This window comes from Ranitomeya imitator, chromosome 7 (genome assembly GCF_032444005.1).
Source record: "Ranitomeya imitator isolate aRanImi1 chromosome 7, aRanImi1.pri, whole genome shotgun sequence".
Lineage (NCBI taxonomy): Eukaryota > Metazoa > Chordata > Amphibia > Anura > Dendrobatidae > Ranitomeya > Ranitomeya imitator.
Genome location: NC_091288.1, coordinates 217615881 through 217639967, shown reverse-complemented (window position 1 = coordinate 217639967; position 24087 = coordinate 217615881). Strand labels below are relative to the sequence as shown.

Below are 24087 nucleotides of genomic sequence, written 5' to 3'. Positions count from 1 at the left end.
CTCTATGAATGCATCCCATTATTTTATTTGCTTTGGCAGCAGCTGCCTGGCATTGGTCACTAAAGTTGAATTTGCCTTGCACCCAAGTCTTTTTCCGTGACAGTTTTACCCAGTGTTTTACAATTTAGTACATAAAGTGTATAGCCTCATATTTATCTACATTAAACTTCAATTGCTATTTCTCAGCCCAAGTCTCCAGCTTATATAATTTTTTTCTGTAACATTATACAGCTCTAGGTTAATTTACTTGCAAAGTTTAGTATCATTGGCAAATAATAAATATTGTATATAAAAAGAGGGCCCAATACTGACCCTTGTGATACCCCACTGTTACTGGTGACCTAATCTGAGTGTGCTCCACTAATAACCACCCTCAGTGTTAATTCACTTGCAAAGTTTAGTATCAACTGCAAATACTAAATATGTATATAAACAAAGGGCCCAATACTGACCCTTGTGATAACCCACTGTTACCAGTGACCTAATCCAAGTGTGCTCCACTAATCACCATCCTTTGTTTCGAATCACTGAGCCAGTTGGTAAACTAATTACACATATTTTACACTAGTCTTACTACTCTGATTTTATGTACCAATTTTTGATGTGGCCCCGTATCAAACGCCTTTGAAAAGTCCATATAGACAACATCCACTACGCTCCCCTGGTCCAGTCCAGTCTAGAAGCTGATGAGGTTAGTCTAACAGGACCAATCCCTCATAAACCATGCTGATGCTGCGACATGAGGTTATTCTTATTGAGATACTCCAGGACAGCGTCTCTTAGAAAATCCTTCTGGATTTGTCTACTATAGAGCTTTTGAGGTGGCGCCATATTTCCTGCTGGGTTAAGTGGGTGACTTTTAATATAGAACTTCTGGTTTCCCTGATTGTCACCTGTCATGGGATTTTGTTGTGCAGAATAGCTTTCGTCCTGCTACGTTTCCATTATACCAACAATATTATAGTTTTATCCCTGCACTATCATTTCTAATTTGTTGGTGAGGCTTCTAGTATTAGTATATATGCACGTGTTGTTTTAATCAAGATGGATTTTAGTCATTTTTCAGAGCGATGAGTTCAGGAGATGGGGAAGACAAAGTGGCTTTTACGTGGAGAAAGAATTGTGTGTCTTTGATGAGATCTATTGCAATGTTTCTTATATTTCCTCGTACTGTTGTGTTCTGCAAATCCTTGTAACGACGGTGACCATTAAGATAAAATATGTAATTTATGGAAGATATAAATTTATATATAAGGTGATGATGACATCACAAGATTTAACATACAAAAATGATTTTACTCTTGGAAAATTACGTTGACAAGTTATTATTATTATACATTTTTATAGCGCCATTTATTCCATGGCGCTTTACATGTCATTACTGGGCAAGTATAGACAAATACATTAAACATGAGCAGATAACAAGGCACACGGGTACATAAGGAGGGAGGACCCTGCCCGCGAGGGCTCACAGTCTGCAGGGGATGGGTGATGAAACACTAGGAGAGGGTAGGGCAGGTTGTGCGGCAGTTCAGTAACTTCAGGATCACTGCAGGCTGTAGGCTTGTCGGAAGAGGTGGGTCTTCAGGTTCTTTTTGAAGGTTTCTATGGTAGGCGAGAGTCTGATTTGTTGGGGTAGAGAGTTCCAGAGTATGGGGGAAGCACGGGAGAAGTCTTGGATGCGGTTATGGGAAGAAGAGATGAGAGGGGAGTAGAGAAGGAGGTCTTGAGAGGATCGGAGGTTGCGTGTAGGTAGGTACCGGGAGACCATGTCACAGATGTATGGAGGAGATAGGTTGTGGATGGCTTTGTACGTCAGTGTGAGGGTTTTGAACTGGAGTCTCTGGGCAATAGGAAGCCAGTGAAGGGCTTGACATAGGGGAGAGGCCGGTGAATAGCGGGGAGACAGGTAGATTAGTCAAAGTCCAAGAGATGTTGAGGATTGTAACTGAATATATCTCTGTATATTACAACAAAAGTCTTGTGTATATGATGACAAAGACTCCTGTGTCTTCCGAACCTGCCTTTCCTCAGGGCAGGCCCAATATTCTTGAGGCACTACTAGGGGTGTACAAACTTTAGCATTTAGTCTTTTATACAGTGAATGGTCATATTATATTTATTACAAAAATAGATAAAAGTCTAAAAGAAGAAGCGTATCTGAATCTCAAAATTGGAACATACAAGAGGTAGGAACAAGGTGACTTTATGGTCCTAGAAGCGGAAGGTCAGGTCGGTGTCAGCCATCTCTTTCTTATAATATTCATCAAATAACTCATTTTGAGCCACTGTTAAATAACCTTTCCAGTCTCCGTGAGTTCCTGCAGAAATGGAAATACAAGATTAATGACTGACATGTCTACTGCTGACAAAGTCCTTCAGATTGTATCTGACGTCATCCATACCTTTTCGCATGAATGGTGAGATGGTGTGGTCCATGACAGTGGAAGGGATGGTGGTGTAGTTGGCCATATGATTTTCTTTCATGGCCTTGAATGTGGTGCTCTGGTGGATCTTCTCCACAATGTCTTCAGATAGCTCTTTCCCTAAGAACTTCATCACTCTCCTGATTTCACGTTTTAGGTCCTAAATAGAGGTTTAGAAGTTCTGGTCACTCTCACATATCCTGTGGCCTTCAAAAATATGTTGTCCGGTATGTTAGACATGAGCCACAATTGCATTAGTGGATCTCCAGCATTGTAGGCAGTGTGCCCGCTCGCAAACTAGAGCAAGGCAGTCACTATCAATGTTAGCAATTCAAAAAGAAGCCATTATAAAAATTGGGTCATATAGTAAGTATTCTCCTCACCTCTATCATGTCCTCATAGAAGAGATAGAGGATGTCTCTGTGTTGTCTCATCTTCCACCAGTCCTTCACGTGATCGGCCCAAGATCCAAAAGAAACTAGAGAAGCAAGAATGGCACATAGTCAAAATGGTATCCTGCATGTTAATTGGGGTCTTCAATGCTTAAAATTTACAGTGGTGGGTAAGAGGGTGAGCTGTTTAGACACAAAAGCTTAATAAAGGAGCTTCGCAAAGTTGGACATAACTCTTAATATAATCGCTTTAGATTTAATTTCATTCTCCTGAAGTCCAAAACGAACGAGAAGAGTTGATCCCCAACACCCGGACTCCTCCGAAGAAAGACTCAAATGGTTTCTGAGCTGTGCCACTACTTAAGAGAGTTTTAGGGAATCTTTTTCAGTAGGATGTGGAGGATTCCTTGTTATTAGGAAACATGCGAGATGTCTGTGGTTGCAACCCAACAGATAATGTATTTAGATCATATAGTTACCTTGCCCTTTGATGAACTTTTGAAAAAATTCTTCGAATGTCCCCGGCTCTGGGTGCACAACGGCCATGTGGTAGAAATTATAATATGACACCAACACGTCTTTAGGATTTCGGGCAACGTAAATCGCCTGGGGGAAGAAGATGAAGTTTTCTATATCAATGTCACGAGCTGGATAATAAAATGAGTGACCATGGTACAGAGAAATTCAATGGACCCAATTTATAAAAAGGAGATTACTCTTTAAGTAATAATATCCCAAAATCAATACTGAGAGGTGAAAGAAAGATGACGCAGGTGGCACTGCAAGAGATACATCTGGATGAGGATGCATATGAGGAGTCAACTTCTATGGAATGAAAACTAGACCTAGACTCATAAACTAAACAAAGGAGCAAAAGATGGAGCAAGAGTCATAACCCAATGTATAAAGCAGGTGTGGACCCATCAAGTAGGATGTATATGAGGAGCCAAGCTCTACGTAAGGAAGACTAAACTTAGACATGTAGAGAAACAAGACATTGGAACAAAAGATGGACCTAACCATATAGCAAGAGGAATAACCCTCTATGTAAAGTAGATGAACCACACAAAAAAGCTATCCAAATGGACCTGGATGTTGGACGTATTTGAGAAGCCAAGGTCTACAGAAGGAAAACTAAACCTAGACATATAAAGAGACAAGACAATGGAACAAAAGATGGACCTAGCCGTATAGTAAGAGACATGACCCTATATATAAAGTAGATGGACCACACAAGAAGAATGGAGGATTTCAATGTATATGAGAAGCCAAGCTCTACAGAATTAAAACTAAACCTAGACATATAGAGAGACAAGACAATGGAACAAAAGATGGACCTAGCCGTATAGTAAGAGACATGACCCTATATATAAAGTAGATGGACCACACAAGAAGAATGGAGGATTTCAATGTATATGAGAAGCCAAGCTCTACAGAATTAAAACTAAACCTAGACATATAGAGAGACAAGACAATGGAACAAAAGATGGACCTAGCCGTATAGTAAGAGACATGACCCTATATATAAAGTAGATGGACCACACAAGAAGAATGGAGGATTTCAATGCATACGAGAAGCCAAGCTCTACAGAATTAAAACTAAACCAAGACATATAGAGAGACAAGACAATGGAACAAAAGATGGACCTAGCCGTATAGTAAGAGACATGACCCTATATATAAAGTAGATGGACCACACAAGAAGAATGGAGGATTTCAATGCATACGAGAAGCCAAGCTCTACAGAATTAAAACTAAACCAAGACATATAGAGAGACAAGACAATGGAACAAAAGATGGACCTAGGTCGTATAGTAAATTACATGACCCTATATAAAAAGTGTATGGATCACACAAGAAGGCTAGGCAATAGATGGACCAGGTTAAAGAACCGTAGAGAAGGACCTAACTATACAAGAGATGGATGAAGTAAAGGGAGGACCAAACACCACAACACATAAATCATAATCCTGGTTACCTTACATAAGAAAATCTAAAAAAGACAGTATATTATGGAACATAGTAACACCAACTTCTTCTGTAGCATCGGAGCTACAGAGAAATGAAATATTGGACAGATACGAACAAGCTGTTCTAACCCACCAAGGTCTGGAATGAGTCCATGTCATACTTCCAATACCTTGCAGTTCTTTTCCAATAAGCTGGCAGGCAAGAGCTGCACGGGTAAATGAGATTTGATCAATCGGGGAGGCTTCCTCGTATTAAGGATCTCTGTACCTGAGAAAGAGATGGCAAGCTGCATGATATGGATCTTATATCATAAATGAGGCAGGTGTAGCACAGGTATCTGCATTGCTTACCTGTGGGCATGTCTGGTACTGCAAACTCCAGAAAGGGCACACGCTCATATATGGGTCCACGTTTGGATTTCTCGGTGTCTCCATTATGTAGAATTAAGTCTACAATTTCACTGATCCAGGTAGTACCTAGGAAGCAGCAACAGAACTCAGCGGGGCAAGGGACCATTTAGGCCCTCCTTAGGCTCCACGCCATAGACGCAACCTCTGGAGCCCATTATTAGAAACAGAAAAATTCAATGGTCTCACCAGATTTAGGGTAGGTGTCTATTATCAGGTCTCCATCTCCTGCCTGGAAACATTGTACGTTTTCCCAATTTTCTGCAAAATGTCCCACGACGGGCAGCCCACTCACCAGTCTTAGAGGTGGGCGATTAGCCATATCTGGAGGTCTATTAGCCCAGGTGGACGGGGTACAGTATTTAGCTATAATGACAAATAGATGGCGTCTGTGTAAAAGACGTGGAGAGACAACGTCAGGAGAGAGTAGGAAAGTAAGAGTTAACCAGGAGTTGGCTCCAAACTTTATTGGTTAAATCTGTGTATGATGTTGAGTAACTTCACCGCTCTTATCTCCTGACCTGAATGCACAAGGTTGTGTGTCCTGATGAAGCACAGTACCTGCATTACTACCTCATTGGCACCCAGAGCTGCAATCACAATTCTTCAGGCTGCAGCTCTGGATATGAGTGGAGATATACTTCGTCAACTGCTGTAGCCTTCTATGCTGGTATCTACATTTTTGCCGATCAGGTATTACCAGCCCGTTTAATTATTGAAAGGTTTATTCCCATCTTCATAGATGGATATTGTGAATACAAGCACATTTGCAATTTACTGCTCGTTAAAATCTGCGGCTGTTCTTGAGATATTAACACTTTTGGATACAGCTCGTTGCCTTGGAGACCGACCAACACTGCTAATATCTCAAGAATGGAGGCAAATTGTAATATTTCACTACTTTATGCCGTACTCGGGAGTTCGGAAAAACACATAAATATCTTGTTGCACCTTGATAAATCATTTACAGATATGCTTTGGTAAATTTATTGTCGCAAAATCTAGAACAAGATCCAAAAAAACAAAATATATATATATATATATATATATTTATTTATATATATATATATATATATAATTAAGGTTACAATGCTGCAAAATCATCTGGTGCTAAAACAGACATGAAGTTGTCTTACTCAGGGGGATACCTACCTGAGGGATGGCAGAGACAGACAGACAGAGCCTGGCAGAGCGAGGAGTCACACCAGTGTCTGAGGGAGGAGGTCGGACACCGGCATTAAAAGGATAACCAAGGGGTGGGTGCTGGCCTGATGCCAATAACAGAACTATGTGTACTGCTCAATCTACCTCCAGTGATACTTCCTCTACTAGGAAACCTCATCAACATATTTTATATACAAGAAGAAGGTCAGAAGTGATGAAATACGTTAGCCAGAGGTGTCACCAGGATTAGCTACCATAGCTCTGTAAGGTTCTATCAGGTACGCGGGATGCAGTGACAAGCAGGAGGCAGAGCAAGAGTTTACGGGTTTTTATGTATATAATTACCACAGTAGTAAATACTCCACGCAGGAACTAAAGGGTAACGGTATACACTTAGATACACTGCTCAGCAAACGGTATCATACAGGATAGGATTAGATACACGGCTCAGCAGTCAGTATCACACAGGATAGGATTAGATACACAGCTCAGCAGTCAGTATCACACAGGATAGGATTAGATGTACAGTTCAGCAGAAAATATCACACAGGATAGGACTAGATACATAGTTCAGCAGACAGTATCACACAAGATGGGATTACAGTACCTTGAAAAAGCACTCATACCCGTGAACTTTTCCACATTTTTTCACATTACTCTCACAAACGTAATTGTATTTTATTGGGAGTTTCTGTGAAACCAACACAAAGTAGCAAGCATTTGTGACGACTAAAGGAAATGATACATGTATTTCTAAGCATTTGAAAAATATAAACCTGAGAATTGTAAAGTTCATTTGTTATCAGCATCCCCACAGCATGATGCTGCTACCACCATGTGTGATGGTGGGGATGGAGTTTTCAAGGTGATGAGCAGTGTTAAGTTTTTCATCACACATAGTGTTTTGCATTTAGTGCAGAAAGTTCTACTTTGGTATCATCTGACCAGAGCACCTTCTTTCACATCCTATATAGGGAACACAACGAGCATGTGGAAGATGGTGCCCTGGTTAGATGAGACCAAAATATAACTTTTTTGGCTAAATGGTGTAGGCACCATCATGCTGTGGGGAAGCTTTTCTTCAGCAGGGGCAGTGAAGCTGGTCAGAGGTGATGGAAAGATGGATGGAGCTAAATATAGCGCAATCTTGGAGGAAAACCTGTTAGAGGCTGCTAAAGACAAGAGACTGGGACATAGCTTCACCTTCCAGGAGGACAACAACCCTAAACATCCTGCCAGAGCTACAATGGAGGGTTTAGATCAGAGCATATTCCTGTGTGTGAACGGCCCAGTCACCGTCCAGACCAAAAGATTTGCAAATTGCTGATCACAGATGTCTCCATCCAATCTCACTGAGTGAGAGTGAGTGTACAAAGAAGGGGCAAAATGTCACCTACCGAGCACTGTATGAGCCCATTATACTGAATTGTGCAATATATGGGGCCTGTAAAGGATGGGGGGATGTAATAGAAGCCTTAGATTGTCCTGTAAGCATGTGTAGCTGTAAGAAGACACCGGGCTCCGCACCTCCCAGCTGCAAACCCCATCTCATCTGCTCACTGGGCCCCTACCGGCGCTGCGGCAGTTTAACGCTATTGACGTGCCTGCCCGCACATCAATAGTTAACAGCTGCCAGCCAATTGGAGGCTGGCAGCTGATGTCAGCCGCAGCGCGCACGTTGCCGGCGAGTGCGCGCCTCAGCTGCGAGGAGTGAGCTTCGCCGAAGGAGCGCGGTAGGGTGAGAAGAACTTTTTTTTTATTATTGAGAGCGGCAATCCGGGGGACCCAGGCCAGAATGCTGGAAACTGGGGGCAGAGATTCTGGACCCATTGGGGCAGAGATGCTGGACACATTTTGGGCAGAGATGCTGGACACAGATGAGGGCAGAGATGCTGGACACATTTTGGGCAGAGATGCTGGACACATTTTGAGCAGAGATGCTGGACACATTTTGCGCAGAGATGCTGGACACATTTTGCGCAGAGATGCTGGACACATTTTGGGCAGAGATGCTGGACACAGATGAGGGCAGAAATGCTGGACACATTTTGCGCAGAGATGCTGGACACATTTTGAGCAGAGATGCTGGACACATTTTGCGCAGAGATGCTGGACACATTTTGCGCAGAGATGCTGGACACATTTTGCGCAGAGATGCTGGACACATTTTGCGCAGAGATGCTGGACACATTTTGTGCAGAGATGCTGGACACATTTTGAGCAGAGATGCTGGACACATTTTGCGCAGAGATGCTGGACACATTTTGGGCAGAGATGCTGGACACATTGAGGCAGAGATGCTGGATATAGACGAGGGCAAGGATGCTGGATAAAGATGAGGGCAGAGATGCTGGACACTGGGAGAAGAGATGCTGGACACATTTGAGGCAGGGATGCTGGACACATTTGGGGCAGAGATGCTGGACACATTTGGGGCAGAGATGCTGGACACATTGGGTCAGAGATGCTGGACACTGGAGGCAGAGATGCTGAACACACTGGGGGCAGGACTGGAGACAGATGGGGCAGGATTGGAGACATGGGCAGAATGTAGATACGGGGCATGATTGGAGACACGGGGCAGAATGAAAGACGTGGGGCAGGATTGGAGACATATGTGGCTGGATGAAATGATGGCGGTCTGTGCTGGATGAAAGATGAAGGACTTCACCTATTGACTTCCTTGGTGAGTCAGTGTTACCTATACACTGGCACTTTACACTGTATACTATATACAGAGGTCCTGTGTACAATGTCACCGGTGATCACTGTATTACCTCTACACAGACACTGCATACTAAGTACAGATCTCCTGTGTATAATGGCACTTATGGTGATAGTATTGTGGTTTTTTTTTTTATTACTGATCAGTATTGTAGTATCCAGTCACTATGTGGTGGTAATATGTGGTCTGGTCATGGTGTTGCGGTATTTGTCCCTTGTATGTGTTATTTAGTCACTATGTGGTGGTAATATGTGGTCTGGTCATGGTGTAGCGGTATTTGTACTTTGTATGTGATATTATTCGGTCACTGGTGGTAATATGTGGTCTGGTCATGGTGTTGGATTTGTTCCTTGTATGTGATATTATTGGTCATTTTAAAAATTGAAAAAATAAATAAAAATACACCTAAATTGTATTGCATAGTTTAACAAATATTTAATAGGTTACAGTAGAGTAGGGCCCGGCCAAAAGTGTCTACCGTGTTATGGTGGCGGCTTAAAAAATCTTTTGACCAAAACAAAATCTGCCGGTTATATGTGTGATCTGGTGATGGGAACTGTTAATGTGTGATAGGTGAGAAGTGGAGTTTCACTCAGCAACTATTTTTCTGGAATAATCTGGTTCAGGTATATGATGACCCCGTCACATGACCGGGGAGCGCACAGAGCCGGAACAGCCCGGGGCCCTGGCTACCCTTAATCCACCCCTGAAAACAGTCATCATCTTCTATGGTTGATGCTGGCTTAGCTCCTGAGCCCATATCATACATGGGGACCCGATGCATCCAATGTCAGGACAGTGTTAATCTCCCAAAGTTTCCCTTTCCGGTTCTTTCTCCCGGAGAATACATATTGCAGTTTCCTAGTATTACTTTATGACTATGAATCATGTAACACCGGCAAGTAACAGAATGTCTTTTATTTTCACTGGATGTAAAGTACAAACAAGAAGCTGATAATGGCAGCGTCATTACTGTTCGTGACTACAACCTATAAAATATCTTCATGTGCAAAGATAAAGATTGAGATGAGGAGAAGGGCTTTGCAGGTCGCAGTCTCAGTCCTCGAAGTGGAAGGTTAGGTCGGTATCGGCCATCTCCCTTTTATAATACTCATCAAATAATTCATTTTGAGCCACCGTGAGATGGTTCTTCCAGTCTCCGCAAATCCCTAAAAAGGCAGAAATACAGGATTGGACAACTATAAATACCAACTAGCATCAGTACGGAATATCCCCAGAAGCACCTGGTACCTTTCCTCATGAAGGGAGATATGTTGTGGTCCATGACGAAGGAAGGGATGGAGCTGTAGTTGGCCATGGGGTTGTCTTTCATGGCCTTGAAGGTGGTGCGTTGATTGATCTTTTCCAGGACATCTTCAGGAAGATCCTTCCCTATGAACTTCATCACCTTCCGTATCTCACGGTCTTGGTCCTGCACCAAATAGATGGTAAGAGTTTAGAAAGTTTTCCCAGCTCCTTGTCTAATCCCGTCCTTATCTTTATGGTCACACTGCCGCTGCGTTGGACAGAGCTGGTTGTGGATTGTACATATGCGCCATTCAGCGGCATGGGTAATTAAAGTTTCAGACTGAATTCAGTTGTATGGAAATTCAAAGGAGCCAAAGAGAGAGGAGGAGCCATAAATAGTGGCGGAGAAAAGAGAAGAGGAGCCACAGAGAGAGAAGGAGCCATAAATAGTGGCGGAGAAAAGAGAAGAGGAGCCACAGAGAGAGGAGGAGCCATAAATAGTGGCGGAGAAAAGAGAAGAGGAGCCACAGAGAGATGAGGAGCCATAAATAGTGGCGGAGAAAAGAGAAGAGGAGCCACAGAGAGAGGAGGAGCCATAAATAGTGGCGGAGAAAAGAGAAGAGGAGCCACAGAGAGAGGAGGAGCCATAAATAGTGGCGGAGAAAAGAGAAGAGGAGCCACAGAGAGAGGAGGAGCCATAAATAGTGGCGGAGAAAAGAGAAGAGGAGCCACAGAGAGGAGGAGCCATAAATAGTGGCGGAGAAAAGAGAAGAGGAGCCACAGAGAGAAGAGGAGCCATAAATAGTAACATAGTTAGTAAGGCCGAAAAAAGACATTTGTCCATCCAGTTCAGCCTATATTCCATCATAATAAATACCCAGATCTACGTCCTTCTACAGAACCTAATAATTGTATGATACAATATTGTTCTGCTCCAGGAAGACATCCAGGCCTCTCTTGAACCCCTCGACTGAGTTCGCCATCACCACCTCCTCAGGCAAGCAATTCCAGATTCTCACTGCCCTAACAGTAAAGAATCCTCTTCTATGTTGGTGGAAAAACCTTCTCTCCTCCAGACGCAAAGAATGCCCCCTTGTGCCCGTCACCTTCCTTGGTATAAACAGATCCTCAGCGAGATATTTGTATTGTCCCCTTATATACTTATACATGGTTATTAGATCGCCCCTCAGTCGTCTTTTTTCTAGACTAAATAATCCTAATTTCGCTAATCTATCTGGGTATTGTAGTTCTCCCATCCCCTTTATTAATTTTGTTGCCCTCCTTTGTACTCTCTCTAGTTCCATTATATCCTTCCTGAGCACCGGTGCCCAAAACTGGACACAGTACTCCATGTGCGGTCTAACTAGGGATTTGTACAGAGGCAGTATAATGCTCTCATCATGTGTATCCAGACCTCTTTTAATGCACCCCATGATCCTGTTTGCCTTGGCAGCTGCTGCCTGGCACTGGCTGCTCCAGGTAAGTTTATCATTAACTAGGATCCCCAAGTCCTTCTCCCTGTCAGATTTACCCAGTGGTTTCCCGTTCAGTGTGTAATGGTGATATTGATTCCCTCTTCCCATGTGTATAACCTTACATTTATCGTTGTTAAACCTCATCTGCCACCTTTCAGCCCAAGTTTCCAACTTATCCAGATCCATCTGTAGCAGAATACTATCTTCTCTTGTATTAACTGCTTTACATAGTTTTGTATCATCTGCAAATATCGATATTTTACTGTGTAAACCTTCTACCAGATCATTAATGAATATGTTGAAGAGAACAGGTCCCAATACTGACCCCTGCGGTACCCCACTGGTCACAGCGACCCAGTTAGAGACTATACCATTTATAACCACCCTCTGCTTTCTATCACTAAGCCAGTTACTAACCCATTTACACACATTTTCCCCCAGACCAAGCATTCTCATTTTGTGTACCAACCTCTTGTGCGGCACGGTATCAAACGCTTTGGAAAAATCGAGATATACCACGTCCAATGACTCACCGTGGTCCAGTCTATAGCTTACCTCTTCATAAAAACTGATTAGATTGGTTTGACAGGAGCGATTTCTCATAAACCCATGCTGATATGGAGTTAAACAGTTATTCTCATTGAGATAATCCAGAATAACATCCCTCAGAAACCCTTCAAATATTTTACCAACAATAGAGGTTAGACTTACTGGCCTATAATTTCCAGGTTCACTTTTAGAGCCCTTTTTGAATATTGGCACCACATTTGCTATGCGCCAGTCCTGCGGAACAGACCCTGTCGCTATAGAGTCACTAAAAATAAGAAATAATGGTTTATCTATTACATTACTTAGTTCTCTTAGTACTCGTGGGTGTATGCCATCCGGACCCGGAGATTTATCTATTTTAATCTTATTTAGCCGGTTTCGCACCTCTTCTTGGGTTAGATTGGTGACCCTTAATATAGGGTTTTCATTGTTTCTTGGGATTTCACCTAGCATTTCATTTTCCACCGTGAATACCGTGGAGAAGAAGGTGTTTAATATGTTAGCTTTTTCCTCGTCATCTACAACCATTCTTTCCTCACTATTTTTTAAGGGGCCTACATTTTCAGTTTTTATTCTTTTACTATTGATATAGTTGAAGAACAGTTTGGGATTAGTTTTACTCTCCTTAGCAATGTGCTTCTCTGTTTCCTTTTTGGCAGCTTTAATTAGTTTTTTAGATAAAGTATTTTTCTCCCTATAGTTTTTTAGAGCTTCAATGGTGCCATCCTGCTTTAGTAGTGCAAATGCTTTCTTTTTACTGTTAATTGCCTGTCTTACTTCTTTGTTTAGCCACATTGGGTTTTTCCTATTTCTAGTCCTTTTATTCCCACAAGGTATAAACCGCTTACACTGCCTATTTAGGATGTTCTTAAACATTTCCCATTTATTATCTGTATTCTCATTTCTGAGGATATTGTCCCAGTGGCGGAGAAAAGAGAAGAGGAGCCACAGAGAGAGGAGGAGACACAAATAGTGGCGGAGAAAAGAGAAGAGGAGCCACAGAGAGAGGAGGAGCCATAAATAGTGGCAGAGAAAAGAGAAGAGGAGCCACAGAGAGAGGAGGAGCCATAAATAGTGGCGGAGAAAAGAGAAGAGGAGCCACAGAGAGAGGAGGAGCCATAAATAGTGGCGGAGAAAAGAGAAGCCACAGAGAGAGAAGGAACCATAAATAGTGGCGGAGAAAAGAGAAGCCACAGAGAAAGGAGGAGCCATAAAGAGTGGCGGAGAAAAGAGAAGCCACAGAGAGAGAAGGAACCATAAATAGTGGCGGAGAAAAAGAGAAAAGGAGCCACAGAGAGAGGAGGAGCCAAAAATAGTGGCGGAGAAAAGAGAAGCCACAAAGAGTAGGAGCCACAAATAATGGTGGAGAAAAGAGAAGAGGAGCCACAGAGAGAGAGGAGGAGCCATAAATAGTGGCGGAGAAAAGAGAAAAGGAGCCACAGAGAGAGGAGGAGCCATAAATAGTGGCGGAGAAAAGAGAAAAGGAGCCACAGAGAGAGTAGGAGCCATAAATAGTGGAGGAGAAAAGAAAAGAGGAGCCAGAGAGAGAGAGGAGGAGCCATAAATAGTGGCGGAGAAAAGAGAAGCCACAGAGAGGGTAGGAGCCATAAATAGTGGAGGAGAAAAGAGAAGAGGAGCCACAGAGAGAGAGGAGGAGCCATAAATAGTGGCGGAGAAAAGAGAAGCCACAGAGAGGGTAGGAGCCATAAATAGTGGAGGAAAAAAGAGAAGAGGAGCCACAGAGAGACAGGAGGAGCCATAAATAGTGGCGGAGAAAAGAGAAGCCACAGAGAGCGTAGGAGCCATAAATAGTGGAGGAGAAAAGAGAAGAGGAGCCACAGAGAGACAGGAGGAGCCATAAATAGTGGCGGAGAAAAAGAGAAAACAAGCCACAGGGATGAGCCACAAATAGATAAGTCACATAAAGAGGAAGAACCACAAAGAAAGGAGGAACCACAAATAGCAGACGAGAAAAACAGAAGAGGAGTCACAGATAGAGGAGGAACTACAAATATTGTTGGAGAATAAGAGAGAAAGACCCAAAGATAAAGGATGAGATACAAAAATAGTGGTGGAGAAAAAGAGAAAGAAGGAGTCACAGATAGAGTAGTCACATAAAGAGAAAGTTCCACAAATAGTGAAGACCAAGAAAAAGGAGAAGACACAAATAGAATTGATGACGATATCTCGCACATCTAACATGTCCTCATAGAAGAGGTAGAGGATGTCTTTCTGATGTCTGTTCTTCCACCAGCCCTTCACGTGATCACTCCATGGCCCACAGGCAACTACGGGGGTAAAAGGAGAAGGATAATCAATAACGATCTCGAAGTTTATCAATCAAAAGCAGAGGAAGGTTTTCAGTGCATGTTGAGAGTCGTAGTTTCAGAATAGCTGGGGGATCGCAGTCTGCAGACTACCGGTATAGTAACTGGTCTGAGTAACTCAATATTATATTTATCTGCATCCAAGAAGGTTACAGTCCAGGTTCCATTATAGGATTTAACCCCTTATGTTACCAGCGTGTCACACCTTGGGTGGGTATACTATATCTACCTTTCCCTTCTATGAACGTGTGTAGGTATTCTTCAAAAGTCCCCGGATCTGGGTGCACAGCGGCCATACGATGAAAATGATAATACGACACCAACACGTCCTTAGGATTACGAGCCATGTAAATGATCTACAGAAGAAGTAGAAATAAAGTTACTGTACACAGTAGTTTACAATTGTAGGTGTGGATTGGCTCAGCAACAAGTTGTAAAGAATAAATTATGGTCCTTGATATACAGCGACAGAGTGTGACCAAGGTTTATAGAAGGATAGGTGAACGTTTTATATCAATGGAGTATGGAAAAAGCCAACAGAAGGACCTATGGGTGCGTTTTATCAATAGAGTGTGGCCAAGATCTACGATCGTATAGATGGACCCAATATAGTATATAATTTTCTGTTGCTGCTTTTTCAGTAATTAAATTAAAAGAAACCAGCCAATGACAAATATCTTTTGGAAAATACATTTGTCGTATTGTATTTTTTGACATGTCGTAGAGGTGGCTAAAGCTTAAAATTTGTTACTGCTTTATAGATCTGCATCCCATCCCAACAAGGCCAAGATTGCATGTCAAGAAAAACAGCTCTTAAAAAAAAGGAAAACATTCATCCGACAGCTATCTAAGGTGTATGACAGGAGAACCAGGCTCTAAAGCGCAAACGACCGACATGGCTGAAGCAGTATGATAGACCTTTTATGGAGAAGCCTGTATACAAAAAAAGATAGGTCACATATAAAATAAGAGGAATAAACAGGCCTTCCATGGAGGCAAAGACCAAGATTTACAGGAAGAAAAATTGGCCACAGAGAACGTGAAAGGAAGACCTAAGCAGATGGCGAGAGAATAAGGAAATCAAGGCTCCACGTCACTCCAGACTGATGAAGAAGATGCGGGGTTATGGTCTACGATCTCGATCTACAAGGAGCTCACGTCACACTTCCAGTACCTTGCATTTCTTTTCCCAGAAGCTTCTTGGCAGGAGGTGCACGGGTAAATGAGTTTTGATGATACGCGGAGACTCCATTGCCTTCAAGATCTCAGTTCCTGAGGGAAAGGTAACAAGTTGGACTTGTAAAATCAAAGAACATCTTGGACAATGAAAGAAATGAACTTCTGGAAGATACATGGCCAAGAGTTCAACCAGTTCACCACTGGAGCTTCTGACTTGTAACCTGGTCATTTGTAGAGAAGATAACCAACCATTGTAACATCAGATACCTGTGGGCATGTTGGGCACGGCATACTCCAGAAAAGGCACCCGCTCATAGATCGCTCCACGTTGGGTTTTCGTTACATCTCCATTATGTAGCATTTGGTCCAAAATCTCACTGATCCACGTGGTACCTATTAGGAGATAACGTGTTGAGCATGGACATAAGTCATACATACAGTGGGGAAAATAAGTATTTTATGCCTATTTTGCAAGAATGGAGAGGGGGGAAAAAATCGTCAATGTATCAAATACTTATTTGACCCACTGTATATGTTAATATCCAAATCACCAGGACATAATCAGCAGTGACACCCCAGGATGATGCTCTTAGAACTTTATATTATACCTGGGGGAAAAAAATGGTCTCACCTGATTTAGGGTAGGTAGCTATCAGCAGGTCCCCGTCTCTGGCCTGGAAGCACTGAACATTCTCCCAATTTTCTGCAAAGGATGCCAGGGTGGGCATCCCACTCACCACTTTTATTGGAGGACGATCAACCATGTCTGCAACCTAGGAGATAGGTGGAGAACCTTTACCAGAGCTGTGAGATCTGGATAGGGCTAAGAATACAACTTGAGAGGTGAAGAGGACGCAAGAAATTATGGAAACACAGGATCGGCAGAAGATGAATATAGCAATTTTTTCTTAGAAGGTCAAAAAGTCCGGGTCTCTTGGAGTACTGTCAACACATCTGCAAGCAAATCTGTGCTGAAAACTCATCCAAGCCCTATTTTATCAAGCATTACAAATTGGCGGATTTACATAATAACTCTAAGACCGTGTGCATACAGTGTCTGTTAGACGATCGTGTACTCACCGAGTTCTCCAAAGAAAAATAACGTCAAGAAAACATCAGCTGTGTTATTGCTCAAGCATCTTCGTTGGCATTTTCCTTCAACATTTTCGTGACGGCTTCATCACCGACGTATTATTTTAATGTAAACTGTAACTTGTCATCTCCTTCCGGGCAGAGTCCGTCACCTCTTGGTTCTGCTTGCAATTGGTAAAGGTTTACACAAGCGCTGATCTTCTGCGGAGGGACTGCTAATGCAGCGGACGGGTGATGGAGCTGCCTACTATTCACCCGCACTAGTCCCGTCTATAAAGGATGAGCACGTGCTGCAATATTTGTCTTACGTGGAATATGTGGAAAATGCCAATGTACATGAGGCTCCAATTCATGAAACATTCTGCATTGAAAAACTGAAGTAAAACTGTTGCATAACAACATAAAATGTTTGCATAACGTAGTGCCAGAAAAGATAAAGATTTTTTGTGTTTATAAGTTGTTTTGCCAGGAGAGTCTTGGCCTGGGGTGTAAATTCTAACAGTACATGTCTTACACTGGCACACACCACTGAATTAATTCTACTGTATAAAGAAGGCGGTATTACAGTACTTATATTCTAGTACATAGGGGCAGTATTATAGAAGTTATATTCTAGTACATAGGGGCAGTATTATAGTAGTTATATTCTTGTACATAGGAGCAGTATTATAGTAGTTATATTCTTGTACATAGGAGCAGTATTATAGTAGTTATATTCTTGTACATAGGGGGCAGTATTATAGAAGTTATATTCTAGTACATAGGGGCAGTATTATAGTAGTTATATTCTTGTACATAGGAGCAGTATTATAGAAGTTATATTCTAGTACATAGGGGCAGTATTATAGTAGTTATATTCTTGTACATAGGAGCAGTATTATAGTAGTTATATTCCTGTACATAGGGGCAGTATTATAGTAGTTATATTCCTGTACATAGGGACAGTATTATAGTAGTTATATTCTTGTACATAGGAGCAGTATTATGGTAGTTATATTCTTGTGCATAGGAGCAGTATTACAGTACTTATATTCTAGTACATAGGGGCAGTATTGTACTAGTCATATTCTTGTACATAGAGGGCAGTATTATAGTAGTTATATTCTTGTACATAGAAGCAGTATTATAGTAGTTATATTCTTGTATATAGGAGCAGTATTATAGTAGTTATATTCTTGTACATAGGGGCAGTAGTATAACAATATGACTGTCGGTTCGGAGTTCTCTGCCGTCACTTTCTGGCTCTATCCATGGTCACACAGTTCTGACCTTTGAGCTGGACACTTATGAAAGAGATTCATTGAATTTATAGTCACAATAACTCGGTCGCTCAGTTAGTAGATCCCGCCCTTTGTGTGTTCGGATCATCAGAACCAGCCCAGGATTTATAGGAATCCCCTCCACATAGTTTTCCCCTGACTGCTGTAGTTTCACTAGGAAGAATTGAACAGTTCTCACCGGGCCTCGGGTTCTGGCTGTGTTCTGATAGTCGGACTTGGTTCTGAGGTCCGGGACGGCACATCCAGCATTAACCCTGCACGTACCTGAGGATGGCAGCAGCCGCACTCCCAGCACTCATCAATGAGAGGACTGACTGAGCAGAAGAGCAGGGGCGGCACCTACAGCGCTGGAGCGACCATGTGACCTCATTGTTAACCCTTTTACCCTGACTGCTGCAGCGTCCTCTAATTATCTGATTATTACCGAGAACCTTGGTGATTCTGAGATTGTTGATTCTGAGATTGTTTTTTTCATGACATATTGTACTTTATGTTAGTCGTAAATTTTCTTCGATATAACTTGCGCTTATTTTTGAAGAAAAAAAAAAAAAAAGGAAATTTGGCAAGAAAATTTGGAAAATGTCGCAATTTCCCAACTTTGAATTTTCATGCCCTCCGCACACCTTTCCGCAACGTGTGCACATACCCAAAAGGTTGACCAGCGATTTCTCATTTTTACAACAAAATTTACAAAACTGTTTTTATAGTGACCACCTCACATTTGAAGTGACTTCGAGAGCTTTATATGATAGAAGATACCCCAAAGGTGACGCCATTCTAAAAACTGCACCCCTCAAGGTGCTCAAAACCACGTTCATGAGGATTATTAACCCTTCAGGCGCTTCACAGGAATTGAAGTAATGTGGAAGGAAAAAATGAACATTTAACTTTTTGTCACAAAAAATTTACTTCAGATCCAATTTGTTTTATTTTGACAAGGGTAACAGGAGAAAAATAGACTCCAAAATTTGCTGTGTAATTTCTCCTGAGCATGCTGATACCCCATGTGAGGGAGAAAACTCCCGTTTGGGCGCACGGCAGGGCTCGGAAGGGAAGGAGCACCATTGGACTTTTTGAATGCAAAATTTCCTGGAACCATTGGTAGATGCCATGTCACGTTTGGAGATCCTCTGATGTGCCTAAACAGTGAAAATTCCCCACAACATGGATGCTATACAGTGGGGCAAAAAAGTATTTAGTCAGTCAGCAATAGTGCAAGTTCCACCACTTAAAAAGATGAGAGGCGTCTGTAATTTACATCATAGGTAGACCTCAACTATGGGAGACAAACTGAGAAAAAAAATCCAGAAAATCACATTGTCTGTTTTTTTAACAATTTATTTGCATATTTTGGTGGAAAATAAGTATTTGGTCAGAAACACACAATCAAGATTTCTGGCTCTCACAGACCTGTAACTTCTTAAGAGTCTCCTCTTTCCTCCACTCATTACCTGTAGTAATGGCACCTGTTTAAATTTGTTATCAGTATAAAAAGACACCTGTGCACACCCTCAAACAGTCTGACTCCAAACTCCACTATGGTGAAGACCAAAGAGCTGTCAAAGGACACCAGAAACAAAATTGTAGCCCTGCACCAGGCTGGGAAGACTGAATCTGCAATAGCCAACCAGCTTGGAGTGAAGAAATCAACAGTGGGAGCAACAATTAGAAAATGGAAGACATACAAGACCACTGATAATCTCCCTCGATCTGGGGCTCCACGCAAAATCCCACCCCGTGGGGTCAGAATGATCACAAGAACGGTGAGCAAAAATCCCAGAACCACGCGGGGGGACCTAGTGAATGAACTGCAGAGAGCTGGGACCAATGTAACAAGGCCTACCATAAGTAACACACTACTCCACCATGGACTCAGATCCTGCAGTGCCAGACGTGTCCCACTGCTTAAGCCAGTACATGTCCGGGCCCGTCTGAAGTTTGCTAGAGAGCATTTGGATGATCCAGAGGAGTTTTGGGAGAATGTCCTATGGTCTGATGAAACCAAACTGGAACTGTTTGGTAGAAACACAACTTGTCGTGTTTGGAGGAAAAAGAATACTGAGTTGCATCCATCAAACACCATACCTACTGTAAAGCATGGTGGTGGAAACATCATGCTTTGGGGCTGTTTCTCTGCAAAGGGGCCAGGACGACTGATCCGGGTACATGAAAGAATGAATGGGGCCATGTATCGTGAGATTTTGAGTGCAAACCTCCTTCCATCAGCAACGGCATTGAAGATGAAACGTGGCTGGGTCTTTCAACATGACAATGATCCAAAGCACACCGCCAGGGCAACGAAGGAGTGGCTTCGTAAGAAGCATTTCAAGGTCCTGGAGTGGCCTAGCCAGTCTCCAGATCTCAACCCTATAGAAAACCTTTGGAGGGAGTTGAAAGTCCGTGTTGCCAAGCGAAAAGCCAAAAACATCACTGCTCTAGAGGAGATCTGCATGGAGGAATGGGCCAACATACCAACAACAGTGTGTGGCAACCTTGTGAAGACTTACAGAAAACGTTTGACCTCTGTCATTGCCAACAAAGGATATATTACAAAGTATTGAGATGAAATTTTGTTTCTGACCAAATACTTATTTTCCACCATAATATGCAAATAAAATGTTAAAAAAACAGACAATGTGATTTTCTGGATTTTTTTTTCTCAGTTTGTCTCCCATAGTTGAGGTGTACCTATGATGTAAATTACAGACGCCTCTCATCTTTTTAAGTGGTGGAACTTGCACTATTGCTGACTGACTAAATACTTTTTTGCCCCACTGTATGTGGTTTAGGTACACTGTGTGTAAAACTCCATGGGATCCATTCACTATAATGAGGCAGCAGAGTTACTCTGGACTCCCCCTGGCTTCTGCTCAGCGGTTTCCTTTTCAGAAGTGCACAAAACTGAGGCCGACAGCACTTTTATGCAATCCTAAAAAGACGGAGGTCAGACAGTGTCCACAGTGCCTCCATCTGTCTCATATCATTGTCTCATTATAGAGAATCTTTCGCCGGAGATTCCGTCTGAATCACATGATTCAGAGATTTACACGGAAACCCTGGTGCAATCGCTCAGCGCAAAGCGCAGGAGAAATGTGCACCGAGCCTTACTGCAATATTTGGGAGTCAGAATGAAACAATCAACATCAGGTGAAGAATTGGCTTTATTTATTTTTTACGCCTTTCCTCATGTGGTATAAGTGATTAGGCGACTTTATTCTTCAGGTCAGTGCGATTACAGCGATACCAGATTTATGGCGGGTTTTTAGGTTTTGCTGCTGTCACACACTAAAAGACGCTTTTTATTGCAAAAAATAGTTTTTGCGTCCCCATATTTTGAGAACTCTAATTTTTTTCATATTTTGACCCACAGAATCATGTGAGGGTTTTTTTTGAGAGACGAGTTGTCGTCTTTACTGACACCATTTTCGGGCACATGACATTTTGTGATCACTTTCTATTCCGTTTTTTGGGAGGCAGAATGAACAAAAACCAGCAATTCAGTTTTTTGGGGGAGGGATTTATACCATTCCGTGCGTGGGAAAATTGATAAGGCAGTTTTATTCGTTGGGTCAGTTCTATTTCAGCGATACCTCATTTATATCGTTTTTATTTTATGTTTTAGCGCTTTTACACAATAAAAACTATTTTACAAAAAAATATATATTTTTGCATAGCTTAATTCTGAGAGCTATAACTTTTTATTTTTTCGCTGATGACGCTGTATGGCGGCTCGTTTTTTGCGGTACAAGGTGATGTTTTCAGCGGTACCATGTTTATTTATATCTGTCTTTTTGATCGCGTTTTATTCCACTTTTTGTTCGGCGTATGATGATAAAGCGTTGTTTTTTGCCTTGTTTTCTTTCATTATGGTGTTCACTACAGGGGTTAACTAGTGGGACAGTTTTATAGGTCTGGAAGCTGCGGATGCGGGGATACCAAATAGGTGTACTTTTATTGTTTGTTTGTTTTTTTTTCATATAAATATTTATAGCTAGAATATATTTTTATTATTTTTGATATTTTAAATAATATTTTTTACAATTATTTAAATAATTATGTTTTTATTTTATTTTAGTATTACTTTTTTACTTTGTCCAACTATGGGACTATCATTTCTTGCAGGCTGATTGCTGCTATAGCAGCAGCATCCCCATGCTGTAGAAACTGTCATCACTGACACTGACAGGGAAAGTTGCTGCTCATGCAGTTCTCTTTTTCTCTGAAGAGGCAATTTGCATATCCTGAATATGAATATGAATATGAACGATAACACTAAATCTTTTTCCCCATTCATGGTTAGTGGTTATTGTCAAACTACTGTGTTTTCTCTTTTTAAATCATAATGACAACCCAAAACATCCAAATAACCCTGACCACATACCCTGGTGATTTTGGCCTGATAACATGCACAGAAGTTGACACAAATGGGTGTAAATGGCTACTTAAGGTAACATCCTCACCTGTGACCTGTTTACTTGTAATCAGGGTGTGTGAATAAAAGTTGAGTGAGTTTCTGGAATCCAGACAGACTCTTGCATCTTTCATCCAGCCACTGACCTTTCTGGATTGTGATTCATAGGGAAAGCAAAAGAATTGTCAATCCATCTACGGGAAAAGGTAGTTGAACTGTATAAAACAGGAAAGGGATACAAAAAGTTATCCAAGGAATTGATAATGCCAGTCAGCAGCGTTCACACTGTGTAACAAATGGAAAATTAGGGGCCCTGTAAAAACAAAACCACAGTCATGTAGACCAACAAAAATGTTGCCCACAACTGCCAGGACAATTGTTCGGGACGCAAAGAAAAACCCACAAATAACATCAGCTGAAATACTGGACTCTCTGAAAACTAGCGGTGTAATAAAGGTTATGCTAATGTTCTATGGAGACCGATGACGTGAGTCAGAATGACGACAAACACGGTATATCACAGTTCAAGATATATATATATATATTGTAGGAAGATGATGAACTTCAGATAACTGATGCAAACTGCAGCTTTACAGATGAGCAAGTAAACAGTCTCAAGAATATGCAGATATTAGAGGTACAGACCGAGGGTGCAAGTACAAGTCCAGCAATGCAGTATCCAGAGGTCAGAGCCTGGGCTGGCTCCTAGCAGAGAGGCAGACCGTAGCAGAGGTGGGTGCAGAGCAGGTGAAGAGTAACAAGAGTCTTTCCGGTGATATGTAGATCCAGAAGCAAGCGGGGTATCCCGAGGAGTAGAAGAACAAGCAGGTTGCAAGTCCTTGAGCTTGGCAGCAAGTGAGATACAAGATACACAAGGTATAGTGTGCAGAGTTCCTTTATATATGCAGCAGACAGGAAACAAGGAGTATCAGACAGGAAACAAGATGGCCCCCATGAAGCCAGCCACTCCATCTTGGGTAAGGGCAAAATCCAACAGAACTAAGGGCAAGAACAGACAAAAACAGGTATGCAGTCTCAGTCCTTACAAGCGGTGTGGTTGTTTCAAGATGCACAATAGGGAGGCACTTGAAGAAAAATGGGCTGCATGGTCGAGTCGCCAGAAGAAAGCCATTACTGCGCAAATGCCACAAAGTATCTCACCTACAATACGCAAAACAGCACAGGGACAAGCCTGAAACATTCTGGAAGAAGGTAATTTGGAGTGATAAGACCAAAATTGAACTTTTTGGCCACAACCATAAACGTTACATTTGAAGAGAGGTCAACAAGGCCTATGATGAAAGAAACACCATTCTTACTGTAAAGCATGGAGGTGGATCAATTATGTTTTGGGATGCGTGAGGTACAAATGAACAGGAAACGTATTCATAGTTGAAGGAAAGATGAATGCAGCACGTTATCAGCAAATACTGGAGGCAGA

The 24087-nt window shown here is 42.0% G+C and overlaps 3 protein-coding genes across 9 annotated transcripts in view; 1 reads left to right on the top strand and 2 right to left on the bottom strand.

Moving 5' to 3' along the window:
* The window catches only part of CORO1A (coronin 1A), a 193414-nt gene that overhangs the window by 98733 nt on the left and 70594 nt on the right, over nucleotides 1-24087 (top strand). The window lies entirely within an intron of this gene.
* On the bottom strand, nucleotides 1230-6414 carry LOC138645562 (sulfotransferase 1A1-like). Its single transcript, XM_069734969.1, has 8 exons — nucleotides 6349-6414; nucleotides 5386-5562; nucleotides 5140-5265; nucleotides 4959-5056; nucleotides 3298-3424; nucleotides 2810-2904; nucleotides 2406-2586; nucleotides 1230-2321 (listed from the first exon to the last, which is right to left on the bottom strand). The coding sequence occupies exons 2-8, from the start codon at nucleotides 5516-5518 to the stop codon at nucleotides 2215-2217; spliced, it is 867 nt and encodes a 288-aa protein (XP_069591070.1). The 5' UTR covers nucleotides 5519-5562; nucleotides 6349-6414; the 3' UTR covers nucleotides 1230-2214.
* On the bottom strand, nucleotides 9989-23558 carry LOC138645559 (sulfotransferase 1B1-like). Of its 6 annotated transcripts, none has more exons than XM_069734957.1 (9): nucleotides 23292-23558; nucleotides 22696-22861; nucleotides 16495-16636; nucleotides 16131-16256; nucleotides 15859-15956; nucleotides 14914-15040; nucleotides 14551-14645; nucleotides 10337-10517; nucleotides 9989-10254 (listed from the first exon to the last, which is right to left on the bottom strand). In XM_069734957.1, the coding sequence occupies exons 3-9, from the start codon at nucleotides 16625-16627 to the stop codon at nucleotides 10142-10144; spliced, it is 873 nt and encodes a 290-aa protein (XP_069591058.1). In that variant the 5' UTR covers nucleotides 16628-16636; nucleotides 22696-22861; nucleotides 23292-23558; the 3' UTR covers nucleotides 9989-10141. The 6 variants fall into 6 exon arrangements, with proteins under 6 accessions (XP_069591058.1, XP_069591059.1, XP_069591060.1 ...); XM_069734958.1 differs by having other exon boundaries at nucleotides 22696-22796; XM_069734959.1 differs by lacking the exons at nucleotides 22696-22861; nucleotides 23292-23558 and adding exons at nucleotides 16944-17316; nucleotides 18414-18558.

What these genes read in the sequence shown, in the direction of transcription:
- LOC138645562 (XM_069734969.1), bottom strand. Translation starts at nt 5,518, where the DNA reads ATGGCTAATCGCCCACCTCTAAGACTGGTGAGTGGGCTGCCCGTCGTG. An exon ending in TCTATGAGGACATGATAGAG is followed by an intron (nt 2,587 to 2,809) that starts GTGAGGAGAATA and finishes ACCTCTATTTAG; the next exon opens with GACCTAAAACGTGAAATCAG. An exon ending in CTCACCATTCATGCGAAAAG is followed by an intron (nt 2,322 to 2,405) that starts GTATGGATGACG and finishes CCATTTCTGCAG; the next exon opens with GAACTCACGGAGACTGGAAA.
- LOC138645559 (XM_069734957.1), bottom strand. Translation starts at nt 16,627, where the DNA reads ATGGTTGATCGTCCTCCAATAAAAGTGGTGAGTGGGATGCCCACCCTG. An exon ending in CACGTTCATAGAAGGGAAAG is followed by an intron (nt 14,646 to 14,913) that starts GTAGATATAGTA and finishes TTACCCCCGTAG; the next exon opens with TTGCCTGTGGGCCATGGAGT. An exon ending in TCTATGAGGACATGTTAGAT is followed by an intron (nt 10,518 to 14,550) that starts GTGCGAGATATC and finishes TATTTGGTGCAG; the next exon opens with GACCAAGACCGTGAGATACG.